At 41.8% G+C, this 23,992-nt stretch overlaps 1 protein-coding gene across 1 annotated transcript; it reads left to right on the forward strand.

Annotated features, from left to right (window-relative positions):
- Nucleotides 1–1,054: 1,054 nt before the first annotated feature.
- On the forward strand, nt 1,055–23,562 carry vwc2 (von Willebrand factor C domain containing 2). Its single transcript, XM_076975575.1, has 4 exons — nt 1,055–1,367; nt 2,693–3,415; nt 5,128–5,257; nt 22,543–23,562. The coding sequence occupies exons 2-4, from the start codon at nt 2,777–2,779 to the stop codon at nt 22,692–22,694; spliced, it is 921 nt and encodes a 306-aa protein (XP_076831690.1). The 5' UTR covers nt 1,055–1,367; nt 2,693–2,776; the 3' UTR covers nt 22,695–23,562.
- The last annotated feature ends 430 nt before the right edge of the window (nt 23,563–23,992 follow it).

Genomic DNA, 23,992 nt, shown 5'->3' on the forward strand with positions numbered 1-23,992 from the left:
CTTCCACATGTCCTCAGAATGCATCCGTGTGGTTCACCAAAAGAACTCATCCTCATACAAAGTGAAATGCACAACATTAAAAATGGTAAAAGAACATTTGCAGAGGTAACGTGTTGTTTATTGTCCAGCCCAATTACAACACATGCACTGATGAGAAAAAGAGCTTGCTACTGTGCCATTTAGTTAAGGTCCTCTTGATTAAGTTTTCTGTCCTATAAGGGCCCCTCTAACCTTACGTCATTTTCACAGGTACTTAGAAGAGATCTGCTCACGGACGTATCTGAGCTGGTGACCCGAGAGGAGAGAGGAGCATTTGGTACCCAGCTGTCTTGCTGGAGGGCCCCAACAGTCTCTGACTTTAGGGCCCCTGTTCCGTTATATATACATATACAAGATCACATCCCTGACTGACTTCTGTGACTTCGGAATACAAATGCAGAATCTTTCTGCACCGGATCAATAGTTCTAATAGGTGTGTGGATGTAGTGTGCAGGCACAAGAGAGTGCCTTTTGCGAGTGAGGGGTTGACACCAAAGCCACCAGACTAAGCTCCACTGAAGTGTTGCGGTTACGTCTGTCTCCCTTTGTTAATGCGGAATTAGAGATTTTCACCCCTAACCCCATCACAGCAGTCTGATGGAAATTCCTGCTGCTGAATCTGAATAATCATTAATACCTGCTTGTGTTTGGCACGAAGAGCGTTTCGTTAAAAGGACGCAATCGCCCGTGCTTAGGTAAGCCAGTCCTGCTGTGTGACATCTGGTTTGATTCTGCCTTGCGTCAGGTGTATTCACATCGGATCGTGCGCCCCCAACGACACATTTCTAGGGGAGCGTGCACGCAGGGCACCATGAGGCATCTTCAGATCTCGCCTCTATTATGAAAAGAGCATCTTTCACCAGTAGGTCACATTGAAGAGCGATGGGAAACTTAGTTTTGTCAGTCAGGTATGGGAATATGCCACCTGGTGGCGGGAGAGGTCGCAGACTGTTTTTTTTTTCTCTCTATTTAATCTAACTCCACAATATGTGACGTAAGGCTACTGATGTTTTCATGTCACCGGAGCAGAAGTCAGTACTTTTGCCTCGCCACTCCTTTAATGCGCGGAGACGGAGACGGTGTCGCCGGCGTTAACCACACAACTTTAATATTTATCGCGCATGGCGCACAATTACCTCAACCTCCCGGGAGAAGAACTGGGAGTGTTGCACTGTCTCCACGGTGCAGGGAGCGCGTTTGTGAGAATATGCAGCTTGTGTAGTCCTGGTGTTAACACGCACCTTATTTGAAGGGTTTCGGTTTAAACCTCATCTCCGAATTTCACTGAATTAAAAGGACAACTTTGAGACATCTGCGGAAACATACAGGTACTGCTGTAAAATCGGAATATTATGGCGACGCGGTTGTATTTGAGCATTTGTATGTTTATAAAAGGCATAATAAAGTTAGATGTATGGCAGATTAACTCAGTAAATCGGCATTGTGCGCTGCATAAGTAATTTGCGTGCAGGCGTTAAACCTGTCAGAATACAAACAGATCGATTAGGGAATACAGCCGGCAGTAAAAATAAATAAATAAACACTGCAATGAAATCTATAATTAATCGTTTTAGTTTCGACAAAGTCTATAGTCATATTACGTCTACTTCGCATGCAAAAATGATGGCTAAAAAGACGCAGGCAGACGAACAGCCTTGACCGTCTATTCGTAGAAGATTGTGTTGCCTCCTTGAAACAATACATGACATGATTTAACATCCTTAACTAGCGGTTGGTTACTCTGTGCATTTCAAGTCTTTTAGCAACCCTTAAAAGCATTTGGCAGGTTAATACAATGTCTCTTTAAAGGCGTTTCCATATCTGGATGTTATTCTAAAATTAATACCGAAATACTAAAGATAATTAAGAATGTGCTTGTGTTTATGCAAAGCTTAGAAGATTATGTGCGCATATATGTTGCATCAACATACTCTATATAATTGTTTAATTGATGTCAATATAGAGAAACTGTAATTGACATCTGATTTTATCAATTATCATGACAAAAAGAATAACCTACAGTATTCTGAACAGATTAATGGTATTCCACCAACTGGTGTTGTCCATCAGTTAATTCAGATCCATTTCCCAATTAACCTCATTGGTTATCACTTAACAGATTTTAATTTAATTTGAATGACAGAGCTAACCAGGAAAAAGAGGGAATTGGTTAAGAATCTAATGATTCAACTTTCCAATCCTTGTTGCAATTTGCTTTTGTGCCCATCCCTGATGTGTAGAGGTGTGACTAGAAGATTGAAGCTTCTGTTGCTGTCATCATGTGTGACTGTCTTCAGTGCAGCCAGGTTTCACACAGCTACGTCAACTTGTGTGTTCCTACAGTAAAGGAAACGGGCAGAAACAATTTGGGTGGCACAATCACAGCCGTTCTGAAACGGACGGCAAAATCGATAGGAGGTGTTTTGAATGAGGGTGCTGTATTACTTCTGGAGTGCCGTCTGATGTACATTAATACTTCAGTGTTACGCATTTACTGTGGTATCGATTTTGGCCCACTGTTTTGCTGTACTTGCTGAAAACAACTATAACAGACCTATGGGAATTCCATTAGCTTAGGTGCTGTCCATGGTCCTGGATACCTAGGTACATTTCTTTTGAAACGGTGCCTTAACGTAAGTCTATTGTGTTGCAGATGGACCCGTCCCCTTCTTGCTGTGTGAGGAGTGTTATGTGAAGCCGGGTGTCAACCCCACCGTGAAGGTGGTGGGAAGCAGAAATGTTGCGCACCATTGTCATGACAACAGGGCTTATCTTTGTAACCTGGCTCCTGGCGAGGTCGTGGGGCGGCCCCGTTGTGCCAGTGCCCAGGGCAGGTGAGAGGGGGCGTCTTGAGCCAGCCCGCCCCAAACAGGGCATACTGGACCTCCGCGCCCAGCAGCGCCTGGACGAGATCAATAACCTTGGTCTGGAAGGGGTGAAGCAAGGCAACAGAACCAGCAGCGGCAGAGCACGAGCTGGTTGGAGCTCCTCAAGGCAAGACTTCAAACCTCAGGCAAAGACACTGGAGGTCTGGGACGAGCAGGACTCAGTAAAGCCAAGTGATGGGATTCTCCTGGAAGAGACCAACACCTCCCGGGAGGCCATTGATGAATATGCATATCCTGACTACAGAGGCAAAGGCTGCATGGATGAGACGGGCTTTATGTTTGCCATTGGGGAGAAGTTCACCCCGGGACCGTCCACCTGCCCCTGCCTGTGCACCGACGAAGGCCCCATGTGTGACCAGCCCGAGTGTCCGAAGGTCCATCCTCGTTGTCTGCGCGTAGACACCAGCCAATGCTGCCCTCAGTGCAAGGAGAAGAAAAACTACTGTGAATTTCGAGGAAAGACCTACGCTTCACTAGAAGAGTTTAAGGTCAGGCCATATTACAGTATAAGAGCTCAGAGTTCAGATCTTCATAACAAAACGTCTTCACTTTTGTATATTGTGTTCCATGAGTTATGGATGCTGAATGTACAAATGAATGGTTTCATTGTGAGGTATCTTAAATGTAATATTATTCATATTTCATTATTTAGGTTACCATCCTGTGGTTGATTATTTATTTTTTCTTCTCATCACCTAAGTGGACTCTTGTGTGAAATTGAAATAATGTAACATGAGCACTTAATATCTTGGTTTTATATTGATTGCAAGAGATGACAAAAAAGAGCTGCATTTTTATCTTCTTTTTACATTTTTACATTACATTTTTACATTTACGGCATCTAGCAGACGCTCTTATCCAGAGCGACTTACAAAAGTGCTTTGCTTCTGATCACAGAATTCATCCTAGGAAATAGTACGGATAGGCCAGAATTCAAGATACCTTTGAGTCAGACTACTACTAAACTACAGGAGTCAATGTCATTTTTACCTCTTTGTAGTCTCAGTCTCTATCATGGGTGATACATCAGTGTTCCTAAGCCTGAACCCTTTCCATGGGACTAGGCCAATAACAAGAGAACATAGTTTTGCTCTCTGTTCTGTGAGCTTGAGATGTTGAGTTGCTGCTTAGAAATAAACAGTGACGTACAAAAAAAAAAAACAAACAAACCCTCAAAAAAAAAAAAAACAAACCCTCGCATTCATAAATGAGATGGGGTGAAACCGTTTTGGTGTTGATCATTATAATGGTGCTCACTGATTAGTTACAAGGCTCCTTCCGATGCACAACTTGTGTCATCAGGCGCAAAGCAGCAGCAGGTTCACAAATGATTCTGTTTATACGGCGGTTCTCATCCTGCCGAGCTGCCGGGGAGCTGTTTGTCTGTGCCTTGTGTAATTCTGCTGTTCCTCCGTGCTCCTCGTGCGAGCCTCGCCTCTCCCGTTGGACACCTGCACCGCCGCCACAGCTCTGCGGCAGGCGGAGACATTTGTTATCCCCAAAGTCAGCATTATCGCTGTTTACAAAGTGTGGGGGAAGATTTCAGCACTGGATTTAGCGCCGCTGCTCAGCTGAACCTGATGCATATGCAGGAGACAGCCGCGACAATTACAGTCAAGGTGGAGGGAACTAAACCCAGCATAATGTACGCCGAGGCCCCGCGGCGTTGGCCGTCTGGGGAGGCAGGGCGGGCGGAGGCAGGGTGGAGGCAGGGTGGAGGCAGGGCAGAGGACAGGCTGCGATCGTGGCAGTTCACGTCTCAACATCTACTTATGAATTCCCCACTGTAGATAAGACTCTGGACCTGTAGCCAGTCCCTGCACAAAGTGCTTTGGTTGAGTAAAAAGGTGATTATTTAGGCAGGAGTGGCGTGGCGGCCTGTCCTCCGTTTTGTCCAGTGGAGATACTCTCATGAGAGCTGAAATGAGACGGCAGAGCTCTTTCTCACAAATGCTAATGGCTCACGAGCCGCGTGTCCTCCCTGGAGACAAAGAGGAGGCTGTGAGCGTAACTTTACAGCTTGCATTACGGCACCGCACTGTGCCACATGAATGCATCAGCACACATGTGCATGGCAGAGAGCCTCTGTGTTTACCATTCAGACAGGATAGTCATCATAGTCAACATTCTTCACACACAATCCTATGTGTTTGTGCGTGCGTGCGTCTGTGTGTGTGTGTGTGTGTGTGTGTGTGTGAAGGTGTCTCCATGTGAGAAGTGTCGGTGTGAGCCCAGTGGGGAGGTCCTGTGTTCTGTTTCAGCTTGTCCACAGACAGAATGTGTGGACCCAGAGTACGAACCCGACCAGTGCTGCCCAGTCTGCAAGAGTGGTGAGTCACTCCCTCCTCTCCATCTCACCCGCTTTCTTCTCATTCTCTCTCTCTTTCTCTCTATATATCAATCTGTTTTTCTCCCTCTTTTCCATATTTTTTCGTCTCTGGGTTCCTGAAACCCCTCCCCCTTCTCTGTCTCTGTCTTTTTCACTCTTTTTTCTAAACCCCCTTCAAGTCACCCCCTCTCCTATAAGCAAAGTGAAAATCAGTTCTCAGAAATGACTGCAGTGACTTGCCTGTAGTATGTTCAATTACCAGCTCTCCCAGTCGCCCAGAAAGTCAGCACGATGGTTATATCTCTGTGCCACACGTCGGGTTTGCATGCGCCTCCATCTTAGTGGCCCTTTAACAGCCTGAAATGTCAAATTAAATGTGCGTGACATAAGCGGTAATGATTATCCAACATTAAAATATTTTTAGTGAAATATCAGAATGTAGTCGTGACTGTACTCAATTAGTTCGACGGGTCATTTTCAGCAGGGACTTGGGAATCTGCCGTTTAGGGAATATACTATAAGTCCATCTCAAACTGAACACTCCTCAAACACATTCAACTTTTTAATCAAATGCAAGAGACCCAGCAAGTGACCAGCTCAGTATGACCTGTGTGATTAGATAATAATGATAACACAGGATGAGTGTTCACAGTTCGTTTGTCCTTTAGTAATATCAGCCAGGTTAACTTTGTCTTTTTAATGTGACTGAACATTTGTGAACACTTGTGTGCGGTCAGATATGAGAGTTGATATATTTTTCCCCACTCAAAATTGGAGCACAATAAACAAACAATAATTTGTTTATCGCTAAGAACCCTGTTAGTTTTATTATTAAATATACAGATGCTGAAGTCATTGGCCCTTTGATAAGTGTTAACCTGAACTTTTTAAGGTAAAGATTTGTTTGTTTGCTTTGCCTGTGCAGTAGTGTCTGTGCAGTGCTGGGAGTCATGACAACACACTAAGGGCTGTTTGCCTCCATGTTTCTACATGTCTCTGGGCCTGTGGGTGATGTGTGGATACAGAAACTAATAAGAAACAATTCAAGGTAAACATATGAATGCAATATTCAGACTGCAGCAAGATCTGTGGGTTTATTTAGCATTTAGCTGAGATCTTTATGCAAGCCTGGACAATGTGGATTTTTGTAAGTTTCAGTGCAGTCAAGATGCAAGAGTCTATGATGTGAAGGTATCCTGGTATCACTGGATACAACAGGTTGCCAAGTGTAACCCTGAATGTTATGTCAAAAAAGTGAAGTATGTTGGCTCTCAGGGTTATATGCCTTAGGAAATGTTTTCATGGCAAGATAACCAACATTAGCCTGTGAAATCCTCAGTATCTGTCCAGCAATCTCTCACAGTTCATATGTTATTGCAACATCTATAGCCATATTTTGGGCCAAATTTGAGTGACCCCAGAACTTCAAGTATGCATTTGTTAATTAATAGTCAATGTTGCATTTAGTAAAACCTTGATATCTACACCGCTGTTAAAGGAACTTCATTCACAATGTTCCATTTGAACTTCTTTTCCTCAAAGCTGTGATTAAAAAGCGGTAGATATATTCTAAGATATGATCTCACTGGATGGCAATGTGTACCTCAGATAGGCCAATACATGTAGCTGCGCTAAGCTTCTCATTTTCCTGATACAGTTTTCCATTATGAACTTGGGGAGAATGGAGACGTTATTCATACAGCACTTGCACTAATGAATCAGTAGAGTTTCCCAGTCTGATTTATGGTGGTGAGATGAGGTGATTAGCATAAGCAGGTGTTTCAGTGCCTGCTCTCACCAGCCCAAGGGCACCCATGATCAAACATTTCCACACAAAACAATGATCTAACCTAATTTGCCTGCAAAAACAGTAGAGAGGGCTGTTCAAAAGCCCTCGATCAGCTCTGAATAGTACATGCTAGGTTTTTTTTGAAGTACACGATTTGTGACTGATGTGAAAGTAAAAAAGGAACTAAAGATCCAAATTTGAATTAATCATGTTTGAATATATTTTGAAATTTAGTCAAGCTTAATTAGTTTTATGATGGATGCTTAGAATTTACAAATCTTGAATTTTACATGTTGAATTTTCAAGTTTTTTTTTTTTTTTTTACAATTTTAACTGTTTAAAATACAAATTGTATTATGTTCCAAAAATTCAAACATAATGTCCATGTTTTCACCAGCAAGTTACTTAAATTCAGTTTTAATTGATCCATTGATCGATTTCCAACATAAATGAGAAGTCAGGAGCTTTTTAAAAAATATCTTGAGAATATAATCAAATTTACATTAAGCCAAGCAAAAACTTTCTGAAACAAAGCCCAAACTCTAAGATGAGTCTTGACTAAAGAGGAAACACAACCCATGCTTTACAATGCTGCTGACATGCAGGATTGCTAGTTGTTTTTAATAAATGCATTAATATGAGAAATTATATTGTAGCAGTAGTGAGTTAGCTATTTAGCTACAGTACTTTTTCAGATTGATTCAGATTGAAAGATACTTTGGGTACCTGTCTTTGGCCATGATGATCAAAATGTAAAGGTGAAGATATAGGTGAAAATACAGGGAATTGAATGTTATAAATGTTATAAGAACTTCTTCATGGTCACTTATAACGTGCCACAGACTAGAGCTTTTTAACATTTTATAAATGCTTCATTAATGAGATGAATATCTTTTGAATTTCCATCTCATTTTGAATTTTGAATGTCACCCAGGGCCAAGGAATATTAATGGATATGGATATTGACCATTCTTTTCTTAATGCTAAGACCCAGGAAATCTTCTACTTATTTATTATATATTTTTGAGTTACTGACTAAGCCATATAAACACTATAAAAGACAAAGATCACTTCACTGAACAATCATCAAATATTGTTTACATTAGAATAACAGGCAGTAATCTATAACAATAATATTTTAAAGACACCAAGATTCAGAATAGTTACCAAATCCAGAACTTTTATATAACTTTGACTCATTTTTTATGACTAAATGTATATTTGTATAAGTAGATGAGTAAAATAGTAAACAATGCCTGTTTCTTTGTTTTACTTGTGATATATTAAGTGTGTGTTCTTAGTGATTCTATAAAATATTCACAATATCTAAACCAATATTTCTGTAAGGCTACAAATAATTTAGATTTTTTGCTACATGACTAAACCCTAAATACAGCAAGGACAATATATTTTAGTTTTGCTACTTAAAGTTTTAATAGTTTTCCTGATCAGGCCTTTAAATTTAGACTCAGTGGGTGACCTTAACAAAAGAATCCGTTCTTGTTAAGATATATCTTTCTTCATTGAACTGAGTTAAGAATGACAATTCCAAGAATGGCCCTTCAACAGTTCCATGTCCTCGAAAACTAGGCAGTGCAATTTTAAGTGGACACCTAATCCCTAACGGTGGAGCCCAGACCGTCCTTCATTTTTTCGAGCAAACCAGCCATTTGTCCCTCTCCTTCCAACCCAGAAATATTTCCATTTTCATTATATTAAGTACTGTCCCAATACTGAAGGAAATGTGTGAAGAAGCCTCATTTCTGGACAGTATTTCTTTTTATGAAAATGTGATTAAGAACTCAAATTGGGTGACTGACATCACATGTAAAAAAAATAAAAAATTTTAACCTAGTTCTGATAACATACAAATGTTATGTTGTGAACAAGCATTGCGTTATATAACCTAGGTTTTGTATCCATGATCAACAGATTACTCCTGTTTGGCTTGTTAAGTCAAGATACATTTAGATTTATGTGAACATGACAAGCATGTTCCAAAAGTTATGTTTGTAAGTTGTTTACTTGTTTATTCTTTAAACCAAATGATGACAGATGAAAGTCATGAAAGCTGATGAGAAGACAAAGAAAAGGTTTAAGACAAACCCAGGGTTTTATGTACACTGGCTCTATGGTGGACCACAAGCTAGTTGTAACAGTCACAGCAGGGTCACACCTAATCAGGATTTTACCATAACCTGCTGTTAAAACACATCAAAACGGCCCTGTCAGGAAATTATCTACCTTAAACACAAGCACTGAATCTCATTTACTGAGATTATTAATTTAACACCAGAAAGGACAGACTCAAGTCATTACATCGATCTTTAATATCCATTGCTGTTACAATATTGCACAAAAACTGCAATGTAAGTACTTCAGGAACAGTACTGATATACACTGCCATACAAAGACTTAGTAATGTTTCATTACAGCCAAAACCTCTGCCCTCATTTCGCCTTTGGGCATTATTTTTCAACACTGAATATGGGTGTCTTGAAAAATAGAACTTTTTTTGTGTGAATATTTGTGACTTCATAATTTGCATGAATTAATAATGTGAATTCATAACCACAGAATTTATGCTTCTTAAATTCAAACTACTAAGATTCCTAGTTTGGCATCTCCTCATTTTCATTTTTCTACAGCACTACAATGTGCTGTAAGCAGCAGAAAAAAACCTCTGTGTGTGTGTGTGTGTGTGTGTGTGTGTGTGTGTGTGTGTGTGTGTGTTAAATAACTGGAACACATTCCTGTTTTCTGAATCAAGGTAGCTTAAAGGGAGCTGGGTGATCATTTCAGCATGTCTTAGAACGTAGCTCTTTGTACTTGCTAACATAACATTGTATCATCAATTGCACTGCCTCCTTAAGATGTGATGACTCAGGTTATAAACCTTAGACCTGCCAATGGTGGTTACTCACTCTACATTAAACCTCACTGTAAGATGGCTTTGTTAAGGTCACTTTACATAAAATATTACATTTGCTATTGTTTTACATATAAGTCCGGTGCCCAAGTTGTGGTGCCTTTGGCAGGTTTGACTGGGCTCACAAATTGCTGTTTGTTTGATTTGAGCATCCTGTAAAATGTGCCCCATTTTCGGGTGCAACATGTTCTTGTTTCCTGGTGTGTGGCATGTGTTGTGAAGCGGTGATGGATGGCGGGGTGAGTGAGGTAAGCACAGTGACACCTCCGTAATTCGTGTGGCAGGTGTCTGAGGTATAAAACCTGGCGCAGATGTAGTGGGAGAGGCAGACAGATGCCCTGACCCCCCCTAGGATTTGCACACATCACAAGTACGACTTCAAAGCCTTTCCTGAGTGACATGGTGGGACGGGTCCAGGGTAAACTGACTCTGGCTGTGAACTCCCGATAATGATCACCTGTGGGCCACATCATACTTTAGTGTTCAAAAACCGCTCGCCGAAAACCTGCTCATCCCCACGTCTTTTTGCTCAGCGCCCGTTCTCAGACGAGGCCAAGTGAGGAAGATATTTTAATCGGGACCATTAAGAGTCAGCTGACTGTCGCCTGTCTTTGGCTACATGAAAGAGAACTCTCAGCTCGGGGCTTTTAGAAAAATGAGGCATCTGCTGAATGAAATGATAATAACTGTTGAAGAAAAGAAGAAATTGGAGGTGTCATCTTCATTTTGGACTGTATACTTGACATAAAATGGGAAGGCAGTGTGGAGAATCGGTGTATAAATAGGATACTCTCGTAATCATAATCAGACACTCAGTCGATGCTCTGCACACAGTGCCCAATGGGAGATGCAGTCTGCTCAGCTTATCACAGTTCCCACAGAAAACCCGCATCTGAAAGGCACCACATATCCGTAATTTGTCCAAAGTCATTAGACCCATATTATCATTTCTTCTGATTCATCCATGGCCGGTGTGGGCTAATCAGGGAGCGAATCAGGAGTGAAGCTGCCCAAAATGTAAGCCTGGAGGAAGACTGCTAAAGACAGGAGGAAGACGTCTTCACGCCAGTGTCAGCTTCATCCTATCAGACCAAATGTCATTAATTTTAAGTGGGTGTTAGGACATGAAGAGCACACAGATTTCTCAAAGCTGTCTGGGGGATTGATGTCTCCATTTGTTGCTCATGAAGAGGGGAGGTTTGGGGGCTTCTTCAGGGGCTGCTGAACGGAGCATTATGGGCGGCGGCTGGGATGTGTTGTTGGGGCGGTACGCCAGGAGACACTCAAGGAAGTGCCGTGGGGGGGAGATGAAAGTGAGTGCTACTGAGAACATCCACCACAGACAGTTGTTCATGAATATCAAAGAACATCTGTAAGCAGCAGCTTTGCTAGCAACCACGAAAAGAAGGAGAGAAAACACACATTCGTTTTCTATCATACCGGCTGCACCTTTAGTCAGTCATGACTGTCAGTAAATATGTGATGTGGCATTAAACAATTTTTTTTTTCTTTATTTATATCTCGGCGGGGCCAGAAATGTCACTCGATGGTAGAAAGCAGAGAAAGGGCAAAGGAATTTGAGTGGCGAGGTGTGCGGTCATAGCAGACATACAGCAAATGATCAAGCGTCACACAGTCACAAATAAGATTATTTCAGATGTGATGCGGTCACACTTTTTGGCGTGGTGGCGACGCCTGCCCGCTAACTGGGGCTTGTGGTTCTAATGTTCTGGCAGCCTTATGTGAGGCTTGCTGCTTATTTCCCCGCTGGGTTCTCTTGTCTTCGTGACCCTGCCTCGTGCAGGCCATCACCTTGGCAACACACGGTAAAAACAGGCGGTCTACTTGAAGGGCTTAGACACTGGGGTCGCAACTAATCTGGGGAGGTTGCAGCAAAACAGTCTGAGTTACAGCCAAAAGCATTTTAAAGCGCACGGTGGCACAGCGAGACACACACCGCTATGGTGGGGTGTGACTCCAGCGTTTCTAAAAAAGAGTGACCGGGTGAGCGGGTGCATTCATGGAAGTGTGAGAGGAACTACTCAAGGCACACGCTGAGAAATAAATGGATGCATCAGAACTAAATGTGCGTTTATATATATATATATATATATATATATATATATATATATATATATATATATATATATATATATATATATATGCACTCATGCAAATACACTCATACATATAGAAAATATTTTATTTCTGCCCAGAAAGAGAGAGACCTGTTGCTACTTACAAGAAACAAATCTCTGTGCTGCTTATTATCATGAATGAAACATGCTATGATTATAATTATACATTAATCATGTATGACTAAGGTTATGTGTAACCTTAGGCAGTTATAAAAATAAAAGAAATAAGTTTCACCATAACACAATTAAGAATAACACAGGCTAACGTCATCATACCCTGATAGCCTGTTTTTAATCAGTTGTATTGTGTGAAATATTTGCCAACCGACTAATATGAAACAAACACCCTAGTCTTCATTATGGCCAGTCTATGCTTATTAACTGCTTCATACTGTTGCCTTTACTCTAAACACTGTATATCATTATTGTTTTGAATGTTTCATACAGATAATAGCATAAAGACCACTAAAGACTAGGCAGGGTGCTCACTTTATGACATGGTTTGGCCATCTAACTCGTTTGGAGAAAAATCTGAGAGTGTGGTTTAAAGACCCTATCCAAACTTTCTGGTCACCCTCTGTCATCACTATGTTCCATTTACAAGCCCTGCTTCAAACTTTCATCACTAAGGGTCCCTCCAAACCTCTTTTAGTGGTGCCACTGTCCGAGAGAAAGTTCAGGCAGATTAGGGCTAGGACTCAACGTTTTAAGAGCACGTTTCGTGAAGTGTACTGGTCCCTAAATAGTCATTTGAATTGACCAGATAAAAAGTCCTCAGCAAAAAGTGTGCTGTCTTCTTGCCACTTCCAAAGATGTGTGTGGAATTGTAACGCATTTATATGCACTGAGTTTGGCATTTGGTGCCGACCTTAGTATGAATATTATGTTATTTTGTGTCCATATTAAGTTTGATGTTTCTAACGCATGTATTATATGGGTGTATCCATATTAATTTATTTTTTATTACTTTATTTTGCTTAAAGTAAATTGAAGTAACATCAAAGAAAATCCCAAACAGGATTAATAAATACAGTAATAGCCATTGCTTCGTCTTACTGAATGATAAGCTGTCTGCCAGTTTACACGTGACTTTTTACAGTGCTGCCAACCTGGGTAATTTACAGTTGCCATCGTTGGAGGTGCAGACGGGCCAAGCAGTGGAGTTGGCAGCTAAACCAGCTTTACTTTAGCCAGTGGCGCAAAAAGGGGGTATGCAGCGTATGCGACGCATAGGGGCGTTGCACTAGAGGGGGCGCCAAATCAATGAGATATATGTGTGTCACCCCCCCCCCGTCAACAACTTTCGTTCGGGGGCGCATGGGTCCAGCTTTACAAGTGCATGGGTCCAGATCCCTAATCAGCAAGCCAGGAGCAACAGTGAAAAACTCCCTAGGTGGGATTAGGAAGAAACCTTGGGAGGACCAAGACTCAAAAAGGAGCCCATCCTCCATTGGGCAGCCCAGCTAGTAGAAGTCCAGTTGTATAATTCTGTATCTGCAGTCTCTCCAGTGTGGGTGTTGGGGCTCAGGTAGGAGACAGCATCGGTGTATCCGCTGGCAAACCAGGGCATTTTGTAGGTGCTGTGATGGGTAGGGTGAGCGAAAATAAATGGAAGCGATCACGCCAAGTCTCAGGGAAATAGGATGGTTTAATATGTAAAGTGCGCAAACCAAAACCCGTGAACTGATCCGAATTAAAGATATAATAACCAGCGGTCAACTGGTACAAAGACAAGACAGATATAGACGAACAAACGACCCTCAGGTGAGACGTATTGCGGGCTCCGCCCACTTGAGGGACGAACACAACACCACACCCACAGGACAAGCTGCTGCTGTAGATGGGGGCGACCAGTAGGGGGCCCTCCGTACCGTGACAGGTGCTTTATGGAATTGTCTTTGTAGAAACATGAAACCAGGATACAACATGCAGGTTATATATGTAAACATTGAATTAAACATTTGTATATATAGCACACGTGCCAGTGATTAGCATGTGGTTTCGGCAGGATTACATATAGCAGCACAACTAACTGGAGGAGACTGGAGATGACCACAGTCACAGGGTCACTGAGCCATTGCTTTCCACCCAAATCATCGCCACAAACTCGAGTGAACGCATGACACGGCTGGATAGCAGCATCAATATCTCAGATTACTAGAAGACTCAGGGGGGCCCCCCGAGTACATTAACCGAAGGCTTGAATAAAGAGGCGAGTCATGAGCCTAGATTTAAAGTGAAACTATGTCTCTATCTCGGATTGGAGCTGGACGACTCTAAAGGAGAAGGTTCTGCCTCCGGACATAGTCTTACTTATTTTCCGAACCAAGAGAAACCCTGCATTTTGAGAGCACAGCAGGTGATATTTTGTGTATGCTATGAGTTCACTCAGAATTTGTGGAGCAATACTATTTAGCGCTTTGTGAGTCAACAGAAGAATTGTTAAATTAAATTGAGAGCCTGTGCAAGGCAGGAGAGAGAAGGAAAAATGTGATCGAATTTTCTAGCCCTGGTTAGGACTATGGCTGCGGCATTCTGTCCGAGTTGAAGTTTCTTTAGGGACATTTTAGAGCGTCCAATAAAAAGACAGTTACAGTAGTCCAATGTTGATGAGACAAAAGCATGGACCAGTTTCTGTGCATATGATAAGGAAAGTAAATGTCTCAGCTTAGTAATATTATGTAAATGGATAAAAGCAGCCTTACTAACATTACATATGTGTGTGTCAAATGAAAGATCAGAATCAGTAGTGACACCTAAGCTTTTACGGTAGGTGTAGATGTTACTTAAAAACAATTTAGGGTCAGAGGAATATTAGACAAATTGCTTCTTGCAGCTTTGGGTCTTATCAGAATTCAGAAGACGAACATTTGACGGCATCCAGTTTTTTATTTTTTATTTCCTGGAAGCAGTTCTCAATTTTGGGAGTAGAATTGACATCATCTGGATTAGAAGATATAAGTGAGCATCATCTACACAGCACTGGGAGCTAATAGCCTCCAGTCGCACAACCACTACATCTTGCTATCTGCAAAAGGGAGAGTAGCACAATTAGTTATGCAAAAATCTCGGTCCTTGTTGAGTGTAGACGCAGTCTGAAACACTGAGATCTACTTCCACACTGTCAACAATGTAGGCTAGATTACAGGCAAACATTAGCCTCCACTCCTCCCATTACAGGCAAACATTAGCCCCCACTCCTCCCATTACAGGCAAACATTAGCCTCCACTCCTCCCATTACAGGCAAACATTAGCCTCCACTCCTCCCATTACAGGCAAACATTAGCCCCCACTCCTCCCATTACAGGCAAACATTAGCCTCCACTCCTCCCATTACAGGCAAACATTAGCCTCCACTCCTCCCATTACAGGCAAACATTAGCCTCCACTCCTCCCATTACAGGCAAACATTAGCCCCCACTCCTCCCATTACAGGCAAACATTAGCCTCCACTCCTCCCATTACAGGCAAACATTAGCCTCCACTCCTCCCATTCAAGCACTGCTGCATGATTTTTTTTTCTTCCCAAAAACAAATATATATAAAAAATATTGCAAAAAATTTTTTGCAGAATAAATGTTTGTAAAAACCTCCTATTTGTGCTTTGCTGAATATCATATTCAAATTCAGCTGTGTGTGGCGTGTGTGTATGTGTGTGTGTGTGTGTGTGTGTGGGTGTGTGTGTGTGTGTGTGTGTGTGGGTGTGTGTGTGTGTGTGTGTGTGTGTGTGTGTGTGTGTGTGTGTGTGTGTGTGTGTGCGTGCGTGCATGTGTATCATTTTAAGTAGCCTTGCTATTACAGGGTTGGTCCCAGTTTACATTATGAACATCCCACTGTTGGCTGCACATCCATGATGTGAATCTCCCATTTCACCACATCCCAAAGGTGCTCTGCCGGATTGAGATCTGGTTACTGCGGAAGCCTTTTGAGTACAGTGAACTCATTGTTATGTTCAAGAAACAATTTTGAGATTATTTGCACTTTGTGCAAATCCAGCCTAAACCATTGATACAAAGCTCTCTGGATCCATGCTTTCATGTTCTTTACTCCAAATTCTGATCCTCCCATCTGAATGTCACAGCCGAATTCAAGACTTATCAGACCATGCAACGTTTTTCTAATCTTCTATTGTCTGACTGCTCGTGAGCACATGTGAACTGTAGCCTCAGTTGTCTGTTTTTAGCTGACAGGCATGGAACCCAATGCTTATGATGCTATAGTCCCAAGACTTATGATGCTATAGTCCATCTCCTTCAAGTTTTGATGTGTTGTGCATTCAGAGATGCTCTTCTGTGTACCTCAGCTGTACCAAGTGATTATTTGAGATACTGTTGCCGTTCTATTAGCTCAAACCAATCTAGTCACAATTTAGCCCAGAGAACTTCTGTACCATCAGTGCATTTAAGCATGACTGCTACAAACGTCTACTTGCTGGTCTATGGGCCATAAGACCTCGAACTATCTATTTGGGGAGTTTTTTAAATGCTAATCCTGCACTTAAGGAAATATTTCACTACTGCTGATTAACTGAACGCTTTTAGCTCCTGCTGGTACTGCATTTACTGTTGTTTGGAATTGTACTAGTGCTCATTTTGTAATTCCCTCTAGATGTCAACATTAATTCTAGCAGCAACTTAATTCAATGGTATATTGGACTCTTAACCTATTGTACTACCTAGGATGCCTTTGAGTCAACGTCAAAGCACTTTTGTACGTCACAAGAGCATCTCCTAAATGCCATGAATATAAACACTGGAGGACTATACAAGTCAACTTGAAGACACGTGCCCAGGTTTCCAAGTGTGGTATTTAACAAGATGATGGCCTGTCCCACCTGCTGTCCTGGGTATAGGTACAGATTCAAGAGTGGAACTAATTCAGCCACCTCCTGTACATGGATGACATCAAGCTGTATACCAAGACGGAAATGAATTTTGACTCACTAATTCAACCTGATCAGGATCTACAACAAGGACAGCATGGAACATCTTTCGGGCTGGAGAACTATGGCCGAGTAATGAGGGCAAGGGACCTAAGGCTCCACAAAGCTGTATAACAGATCTGGAGAACAGGTCAAAGGTTCCTAGGGATTCTCCAACCACATGGGACCCATGAGGTTAGAGCCAGCTTGGACAGAACATACAAGTCCCACCATAATGTAAGGCAGGTCCCGAAGAGGCCGTTGAATAGGAACAATATGTTTAAAAGTATAAACACATTTGTCCTGCCAGTCTTAAGGATACTAAACAGGCACAGTAAGCTGGCTATAAAAGTTAAGCTGCCCACATGACAGTTTAACACTAATGTTGTTCCACTGGAGTGACTTCAGCAGATCCTACGAACGACAACTTCAATCAGTTTAGGACTCTGAGGAGCAGCAAAATGCATCCCGAAACTCCCAAGCATAAGGTTAAAGTATAAAAGAAAAGATATGAACACACACACTGTATACAAGTATAAGACTGTAAGACTATATATACAGTTTCTGTGTTTCTCTGGAAAAGACCTCTGACAGACCTCTGTACAAAATATCTATGGATATTTCTCTGTTTCTTTGTAAGGCTTGTGTACGTCACCACAATTTTTGCTACCTCTGGATCATTTACTGCAGTCCATGGCAGTTATCCTCTGGAATCATATATATATATTCCTATAGCAATTCAAAGATGTGCAGAATGTACCTGAGAAGTATAACCTGAAACCTGAAACCTTGTAGCCTGCCAAGCAAACATTCACAGCTCTATTTGCCCACCTGAAGAGGTATTTGCCCACGAGATGAAGAAGCCAGGAGAATCAACAGGATGTTCTCCCACGAGCCATCCAAAGTGTCCTTGCAGTGGTGGAGTAACAGCGTGAGAACATTCCCACCACAGCTGGAGCCTGGGCAAAAGGGGAAACGCATGAGAGAAGGATGGATCACACAACAACGTTCAGTGGTCATTGAAACCTACTGGCTGAATAAGCTAACTGCAAACAACGGGTCTTTCCCTAAACCTAGTGAGATGTCTAAGTAGGCATCATTTAAGTAGGCAGCATTATAACTGACATCTGTCATCATAAGACAGACTATTAAGATGCTCTAGTTAGAGAGCAATTTCATCACATCTAGTTCTCGCCCAATGTAAGTTTATTTATCTCAGTTTCTAGCGTCGCCTCAGCGTTTCAGCACAATTGATTCTCCTTACAATTACATTTACATTTAGGGCATTTAGCAGACGCGTTTATCCAAAGCGACTTACAAAGTGCTTTGTATCTGTTCACAGAGCTCATCCTACTGTAGATATCAGCACAGACAGAATTCAAGGTATCCTTGAACCAGACTACTACTAAACTACAGGAATCAATGTCATAGTACATGGTAACGGGCTCACTTAAACAGGTGTTAAACCTTTACCAAGAAGAGCAAATAAATGCAAAAAAACACAGAACCCATTTTTATCGCAATTTCATTTCTTGTGTTAGCTACTTCTTGTGCTAAGAAGTGAATTAGCTAGCTGCCTATCCACAAAAGTAGCTTGAGGCTTCAAACTCTGCTAGCATAAATGTTAATCCCTCTGTGTACAAAACTGTATAAAATTTAGTTTGGTCACAAACTAACCATATTAAGAAACATTTTTAAAAATGCTTATTGAATATTCTAGAAACAGCAAAGAGAATTAGAATAATGTCATTTGTAAAAGTTAGTGGCTGAGGAACCATTCAATGCTGATTTAAAATTTTGCCAGTTTAAGGTTTCTCAGTATGCAGCATATTTAAGGGGTCTAAGAATTAGGACAGTATGGCGTAAAACACTGTATGTAAACAGATCACTAGGATTTGGGACAGACCCAATGTGTGCCTGGCAGCACAGAGTAACCCAGAACTTCAGAATGGTTATCTGAAGGCCAGACAGCACCTGGAAAAGACAGAAAGGGCTGATGGCTGATTGGCTGACGACCTTTGATCTGAGCCATGTGTCTTCTCAGTCAAGATGCTATTCCACGTTGTGCAGAACCCCCCAAAAGACACTGGCAAGAACCCCAGAGAAGCCAAGGACCATCTACTGGTCCACTCTATTATAGCCATCACTCAGACTGTATGACCAAACAGACCTGCAGTGCACTGCTACGCACCACACAAAGATCCTGGAATGACTGACGCTATGTAGCATTAGCAGGACTCTTAAGCGCCTTCATCCAGAACTCAAAGTGGGGCTGTGGAAAACGACCCTGGAGGCCAACGTCAGGCCAATAGCACGAGATGCCATAAGCGCAGGATTTACCAAGGAGATAAACTGTCCCCGCTGCTTCTTTACATAAGCCCGAACCCCCTCGGTGAAATCATTCCCAAGAGTGGCTACAGATTCTGGCTATGGGATGGAGAAAAGCCATCAGTCACTCCCTCTACATTGACCCACTAATCCATCTCATGAGGGTACATGCGACATCTGAATGTCATTCAGACTGGAGAAGTGTGGTGAAAGGTAGCTGGAATTGATGCAGTCATACTACACAGCAAAAGTTACGGGCATTATCCTAGAAATAAAAGCTAACAATACAGAAAAGAAGCTTTTTAAAGTATCCTGAGCTAATCTCCTATGCACGAGACAAAAACATCAAAGACGTGCTTGTCAGGTGTGTGATAAATGACCGTTCAGAAAATAGTTGTGTTACTGTAGCCTGCAAACATTTTAGATATGCTATGTGTAAATTCATTAACACGGTCGCTACAATAACTGACACAAAAGGATCAGTTGTCACCCCCCATTCATCCTCTTACACTACTGCAGGAGTTGTCTACTGTTGTCTACTGTATTACTTGTAAGAGATGTAATCAGATTTATATTGGAGAAACCAAGGGAAGAATTGCTGATCGGTTTGTTGAACAACTTCAGACCATCAGAATGAAAGATTTGTCATTTCCAGTGTGAAGACATTTTAATACTTATGGACATTGCATTAGTGACAAATCTGTTTGCATTGCCAGTTGTTGCTATGGCAGCAATGAAATTAGAAAAAAGAAATGATGAACACTCTTGGAACTATAGAGCATCTAGGAATGAATGTTTTAAACATCTACACATATACATATATATATATATACAGTGTGTTTATACATATATATCTGTGTGTGTATGTGTGTGTGTGTGTGTGTGTGTGTGTGTGTGTGCGTGCACGTGTGTGTGTTTAAACTGAGGTATGTTGAATCCAGCATCTCAGTTATGATCTATTAGCACATTAACTCTACTGATATAGGCAGTATTCAGTGTTATTGCATTCAGTGACAAGCATTATTTTATTATCCTAACTATCTTTAAATTATAACTGCTGAAGACCCAACGTAGCGGGTGAGCTTCAATTATAATGGCATAATCAATAATCGATGCTTTGGTGAAGGCTACACACACCACTGAACAGGGAAAATGTGTGCTAACCGCCCGCCCTTACTTTCACAAAGCAAGGACATTTAGCTGCTCTTATAATGCATATTTATTAAAAAACTGCATTAGACCGAGACCTGTTCAGTGCTTCACAGGGCAGCGTCCATTTACGATGCTTCGGGCTCTCTTTAAGAGCATCATCTCTAATGAGATATAAAGGACCGTGCCATTCTCCGGACTCGAGCTTTACTTCACCTGTACGCTTCATCTCAATTACCACTGGAGCACAGAAGAAACCCATCCCTGAATAGACGGAAGAGTCTTTAATGGCATTCCCCTTTCAGTTTAGCCTCTCCACCACTGCTTTGATACTTAGTGAGGGTAAGGGGTTGGATTATGTAACTCTTTCAGCTTGAAGCAAGGTGGTGCTGCTCAGGTCACGTTTGGGGCCTGATACCTTTGGTTTCTCCTTCCATTCGCTTCATCTTCATCATCACTTTTGCTGCTAATATGAAAATCCTGTTACATAATAATTAAAGCATATACAGCGGTCGTACTAATGAAGGAGCCATGCTGCGGGGTAATCGGAGATGATAAATGCCGTTGATGAATCAAGCATGACAGTGGCATTTCCATACACAGCCTCTGTATTCAGGAGGGAGTCTGAATTGCTCAGTCTGAGGATCATTCTAAATACAACCGTGCTGATATTTTGACAGCATCAACCAAATATTCATGCAGATTAGTGCACCTAGACCTACCCAGGTGGGCCACTTCTGTCTACAAGATTGCTTTTGTAGAGGCTCACAAAGGTCTAGTTTGAGGCAGCTTGCTTGCCAAAAAGAAGTGAAACAATTAAAATGTCTTTTTCTATTTTGTGAATATGCCATCATTTGAAGGAAAAAAAAATCATCACGTGCGTTGAAAAGGCTGATGTGGCGTGTGTAAAACGGCGGCTTGTGCGCTAGTTCCCTTAACGACTCGTTTCAGTCTTCTTGATCAAGCTCTGCACAACGTGGTAGGGGGTAACACAGCCAATCTACCGTACGCTGGGCGCTAAGCAGGAATGTCTGCCTGCCTTCAAAAAACCCTCTTTTGGACTAGTGGTAGCTGTTCTTACCATTTCTACATAGTTGGAATATGTAGACAAAACGATACATATAGTATATATATGATATATATATTAGTGCTGTCAATTCCAGGTGCCGCGATTAAAAGTCCTCACCAGGATTTTGCTCAAGCTTGCTAGATTTTCTAATTAGCAATCCAGGTAAAATTAGTGGAATCAACACAATCCAGGAAGCCTGAGCAAAATCCTGGTGAGGACTTTTAATCGCGGCACCTGGAATTGACAGCACTAATATATATACATGATATATAGGAACTGGATATATTGTGCATGTTTTTGCAGTCATAGTAAATTAGTACTATTTTGTAACAAGCAGCATTCTTCAGTTTTCTTGTTAGCATACAAACTTAATTCCAGTTAATTAAACAAGACCTTATTAATTAAAGCACTTGACAATGACTTGGAAGCTGTTCATTTTGTGTTGAGATCAATATACCACTGATTTAAAAGTATTTGAAAGGATGGAGCAAAGGCCTGTTTTAAAAATACATGGAGTGGAAGACATAGGCGTATACTTAACTTCTACAATTAGTAGTACAGCACAATTCTATCACTATCACTGTGCTTCAGTTTTTATTGAAAGCCCAAGGAGTCTACAGTGTCTGTGCGTAAGACTTTGTCGTGTAATGATTCACGTTTGAGCTACAGGAGATGCGTGCGTCCATGTTTACACTGGAGTGAAGCACAAAAAGGCTGAAGGCAAATTAAATTATTCAGACTTCACATTTGTGTCCTGCTTCTGATAAAATACAGCAGATGATGGAGAGGAATGAATAGTGGACTAGAAACCATTTGGATATGTTTGACCATTTCCAGCTCAAGCCTTAATGGAAGGGAAATAATGTCAAAAGCTTTCCTGTTCCTCCACAGGCCGCGCTCTCAGTAAAGTACATTGTACCATTGTCTAAGACCCCTGCCTGTCTCTCTCCATGTGCCATCAGGGCCAAACTGTTATGCGGACGCGGCCGTGATCCCAGCAGGCCGTGAGGTGAAGATCGACGACTGCACCATCTGCTACTGCACCTACGAGGAAGGAACCTGGCGCATCGAACGTCAGGCCACCTGCAGCAGGAACGAGTGTCTGCCCAGCTAAGGGAGCCAGCGCTCACCGCAGCGCCTGGCCATCACCTGGACGGCTGTCGGTCAGGATGGCTCCGCCCAACCGGGCCCTGCGACCGCCCAGCACCGCAGCTCCGAGCCTGGTGTGGGCTTCGGGCACTCCAGCATGATATGGGGCTCACGTCTATCATGAGCTGGTTGTGACAGCTAGTGACTATATGACCTCAGACTGTCAAATAGCATGTAGCACAGGCAGTTATTTAGCCTTGGGATGGAGGCCAGGGTGCATAACGCTACATTCCTCATGCTGTGTCATGAAAAGTGCCATGTTTATGATAGTGGTAGATACATGGGTCTTAGTTCAAGGGGCATGGGGATAGATAGCTATATTACTACATGAAATTTCTATTTGAGATTTATAACCAGTAATAAATGATATTTATTTATGTATGTATTGCTAAACTCTACAAAGCCAAGAGGTAAATATCCGGTTTACAGTTAAATATTTTTAATAGTAACTGTATTTTGATATGCGGTCTTGAATCTTACAGGGTCAGACTCTTTAGAATGTGTGAAGAGTAAAGTAGCTGTCACTGTGGATGAAGGCAGTGTGCTGTCAGACATCAGGAAGACAGGCTGGACTCAGTCACTCAGTGTCAGACACACTTCAGTATGTTTCATGGCTCAGTTGATGTGTGGACGATTTAGGCAAATCCGAGGCGAAAAAGCAGCTTGCAGCTTACAGATGTTTGTATCTTAGTTTTTTTTTTTTTTTTTTTGTGCTCTAAACTCAAGTGAATTTTAAAAAGAACTGTTACTGTATTCGTGTTTACATGTTTCAAATAAAACAAGTTACACCGCACCATAATGCTTTAGACACTGTTGTTTGTGACACTGATTAAGATTAGGAAGTCTTTAGTGTTATCATACTGGCGCATGGACGTAATTTTGTAATAAAAAGTGAGGGGGACATGGATTCGTCGCTATTTAAATATTTGGTTTTAACCATAAAAACTGGGGGGGGGACCAAAACCGGCTTTTGAAAAAGTGGGGGGGACATGTTCCCCCCCCAAATTACGTCCATGTACTGGCGTATACAATGGATGTCAGATTAACTAAGGATACTCTGTTTTTGCCATTTTTAAAGAGCCATGCTCAAAATGTCAAGCTAAACCTTGGTAAAAATAAATAAATAAATAAAATCAGGTTCCATCTCATCTGCTTGTTCAAAGTGCTGAGTGACAAACTGCAGAGGGATATCACTGTCTCTGTAGAACTGTCTTATCAGTCTTTAAATGATTGCATCAGAAATTCAAAGATGACATAAAAGAC

This window comes from Brachyhypopomus gauderio, chromosome 15 (genome assembly GCF_052324685.1).
Source record: "Brachyhypopomus gauderio isolate BG-103 chromosome 15, BGAUD_0.2, whole genome shotgun sequence".
Classification (NCBI taxonomy): domain Eukaryota; kingdom Metazoa; phylum Chordata; class Actinopteri; order Gymnotiformes; family Hypopomidae; genus Brachyhypopomus; species Brachyhypopomus gauderio.

What these genes read in the sequence shown, in the direction of transcription:
- vwc2 (XM_076975575.1), top strand. Translation starts at nt 2,777, where the DNA reads ATGTTGCGCACCATTGTCATGACAACAGGGCTTATCTTTGTAACCTGG. An exon ending in CTTCACTAGAAGAGTTTAAG is followed by an intron (nt 3,416 to 5,127) that starts GTCAGGCCATAT and finishes GTGTGTGTGAAG; the next exon opens with GTGTCTCCATGTGAGAAGTG. An exon ending in CTGCCCAGTCTGCAAGAGTG is followed by an intron (nt 5,258 to 22,542) that starts GTGAGTCACTCC and finishes ATGTGCCATCAG; the next exon opens with GGCCAAACTGTTATGCGGAC.